General features: G+C 42.2%; 1 protein-coding gene across 1 annotated transcript in view; it reads right to left on the reverse strand.

Moving 5' to 3' along the window:
- Window positions 1-1,745: 1,745 nt before the first annotated feature.
- Window positions 1,746-3,316, reverse strand: part of LOC119354103 (probable arabinosyltransferase ARAD1) — a 5,524-nt gene continuing 3,953 nt past the window's right edge. The window contains exon 3 of the mRNA XM_037620805.1: window positions 1,746-2,287. Coding sequence (XP_037476702.1) covers window positions 2,099-2,287 — 189 coding nt within the window. The 3' untranslated portion in view covers window positions 1,746-2,098. The remainder of the gene's footprint in view (window positions 2,288-3,316) is intronic.

The raw sequence follows: 3,316 nt of genomic DNA on the forward strand, positions 1-3,316 counted from the left end.
TACATGAAGCTGATAAGAGTGATATATCTCCTCTAGGCTTCGCATCTTGTTTCCCTGATTTGCTTTGTTTCTCTCACCCCACCAGGTCCATAGCAAAACACATGTCCTTATGCAAGTATCTTCATCCTGTTTGAGTATTTCCTGCATCACAGAATTAGCATTTGGACAGTTAACTAGTAATTCACGTGTGTCTTCCAGTTGAGCTGCTCTCCATAGAGCCTTAACTGATTTGCACTTTAGAAAGCAATGGCCCCCATCTTCATCCATTCTAAGACATACCGGGCATCTTGTATCTAGTTCTATGCCTCTTCTCTTGATCTTCATTCTGAGCGGGAGGCTATTGTTTGCTAGTCGCCATAAAAAGTGTAAAATTTTCCCTGCCAGTGGTAGGGCCCATAGGTTCTTCCACATGCCTAATGTGCTCCTCTAAGGGCAGTAAGAAGTAGAAGGGATGCTTTTATCTGATTCCCTTGCTTGACTCTCAAGCACTACTTGATATGCTGATTTTACTGAGAACTTCCCTTTTTTGTCAAAATGCCACGCCACATAGTCCTCTTGCCCTTCATGTATTGGGATTTGAAGAATTGCCCGGGCATCTTCTTCATTAAAGGTTTGTCGTACAAGTTCCTCATCCCAAGTGTAGGAGGATGGGTCAATCAACTCTGCGACTTTTGTTATGATTTGATTTCCCCTCCTTGAACTGACCAGCCTTGATTTTCCCTTTGGGAGCCAATGATCAGTCCAAATATTTATACTTTCTCCATCTCCTACTCTCCACACCACCCCGCTCTTTAGCACCTGTACCCCTTTTAAGATGCTCCTCCAACAGTAGGATATTCCATTTCTTGCCTCGGCATCCAGCAAGTTTCGATCTCGAAAGTATTTTGCCGCTAGGACTTGTGCACATAGTGATGTGGGATTCTTTAGAATTCTCCAAGCTTGCCTCGCCAGCATGGCAAGGTTAAAACAGTATAGATCTCTAAATCCCAATCCACCATCCTTTTTAGGCTTTGTCATTTTTTCCCAGCTAACCCAATGAATTTTATTTTCTTTATCCATATGGCTCCACCAATACCGAGCTATCATTGCATTGATGTCGTCACACAATGATTTTGTGAGGTCGAAGCATGCCATTGCATAGACTGGTATTGCTTGCGCAGCCGCCTTGATCAAAATCTCCTTTCCAGCTTTTGAGAGCATTTTTTCTTTCCAACCTTGCAATTTGCTCCATATCTTTTCTTTCAGGTAGTGGAAAGCCTTGGTCTTGGATTTGCCAATGTATACTGGTAGTCCCAAGTATTTACCTGAAAAGCCCTCTTTAGTGATACACAATTTGTTCATCACCTCGCTTTTGTCTTCCAGCTTCGTGTTCTTGCTGAAAAGGATTGCAGATTTCTCTTTATTTATGGCTTGACCTGAGCAAGCTTCATACGAGGATCCTGTTCATTTCATGTACACTATTGGTGTTTGCTTCAATGAGGAGTAGAGAGTCATCTGCAAATAGTAAGTGGCTTATACTTGGGGCAGTATTACATATTTTAATACCTTTAAGTCTACCATTTATTTCAGCATCATGGAGCATAGCAGAGAAGCCCTCGGCACATAATAGAAAGAGATAAGGAGAGAGGGGATCACCTTGGCGAAGCCCTCGCTCTGGAATGATAGTATTTGTTGTATCACCATTCACTACTTGATTCTTCAGAGTAGGGTTCAGAAAAAACAAACTACATTGCTCCGATTTCAGGTACGATAATCAATATCTCACAAGATTGCTTCCCTTAGATAATTCCTATTACAACTATGTCTCCCTAAGAAACGCTGTAATCAATGTTGTGAATAAGACATTCTGATTCGACATGACATCCTGACAAGCTAACAGCATAAAACAAACAGATACAAAACACAAAACAAAACAGAGTTCTTCAATGTTGACTCCAGTGTATCTACTCAAGAACTGAAGGGCGTTAGCAGGATATGTACAATCAGGAACTGAAAAGGGGTCCTTGCTGTCCATATATATGTATAGCACTGCAACATCCAAAATTCAGGCAATGCAGGCACAAAAGTTTGATTCAGGCCACAGAAACAATCCTACTGCCTAGCCAGCAGTAGATATCTCGCTCGGTGTTGAACAGATGCACGAGCAATCAGTTTCATTAGTGCCTCTTTCAACTAGGCGTTTCTTCCGGTTAATCAACAGCTTGATCAGTGGTGCTTTCATGGAAACTTGGCGCCATATTTGATTCACTGGTCCATTCGGATCTTCATACTCAAAGTAATGTTTTACCTGCAACAAATATCCAAGGTTCAGCAAATAAACTACTAGCTAACGGACAAATGTGTATGGACATGCATTACACTCCTCTGAAACTGAATTGTCATACAATTCCTTGAGTTTCTTGCAAATAAGAATGACATTCCACATGCCATTGCATACCGTACCAGATTGAACTCTTCCGACGACAGCAGTTGATCTTACGTAACATAACAGTTCGGCAGTTTTGTCACCAAAACTATATGCTCCCATCAATTAAGAGCATAAAATATTCCATACACAATGACCAGAAAATATCTTGTGAATAAAGCGACTTAGTTTGCCAAGTAATTCCAAATAGCTGCCCATCCATGGAGTAGTTTCTACTAAATGACAGAAAGAAATAAATGGTGATCTTTCCTTGCAAAAATGCAACAAACAGCCAAGTGTCCCATGCTAGTAAATGTAAACAGTATAACCAGTTTCTCAACAATAAAATATCTAAATCAAACAACTGCAGTTACGTTATTCAGCTTCTAATACATTTAATATGGTAATTATAGTACTTCACACTGGTTTTCGGTTAAGTTGGCTTGTCCAGATGAAGAAGTGACTATTCTGACAGACCCGTTATCAAGTCCTCAAAGGTCTACCGATATGGAGGGTTCCTTGCATCTCATTCTCATCTTGGTCATCTGAAACTAACTGATCTTGCATGCCAGCATGCTGCTATCCATAGTTTTTATGGCGTCGAAATCTCATCGTTATGGTGACTATATAATGGTGTGGCGGCCTCCGAGCCAAGGGTGCCGGCCCTCGCAACAGAAGTTACATGTGGCATCCTGTTGGCGCCCAAATGGTGAGGTTGGCGTCCCCATGCTCAATTTCGGATGCCACAGGCAGGGAGACGTGGGAAGGAAATGCAGAGGCAGGAGGGAAATATCAGTAGGCATGGGAGATAGCCAGGAGATGGAGGGGAATCGAGCTGAGAGAGGCATCCTGTTGGCGCCCAAATGGTGAGGTTGGCATCCCCATGCTAAATTCTGGACGCCACAGGCAGAG

Source organism: Triticum dicoccoides, chromosome 2A, assembly GCF_002162155.2.
Source record: "Triticum dicoccoides isolate Atlit2015 ecotype Zavitan chromosome 2A, WEW_v2.0, whole genome shotgun sequence".
NCBI classification, from domain to species: domain Eukaryota; kingdom Viridiplantae; phylum Streptophyta; class Magnoliopsida; order Poales; family Poaceae; genus Triticum; species Triticum dicoccoides.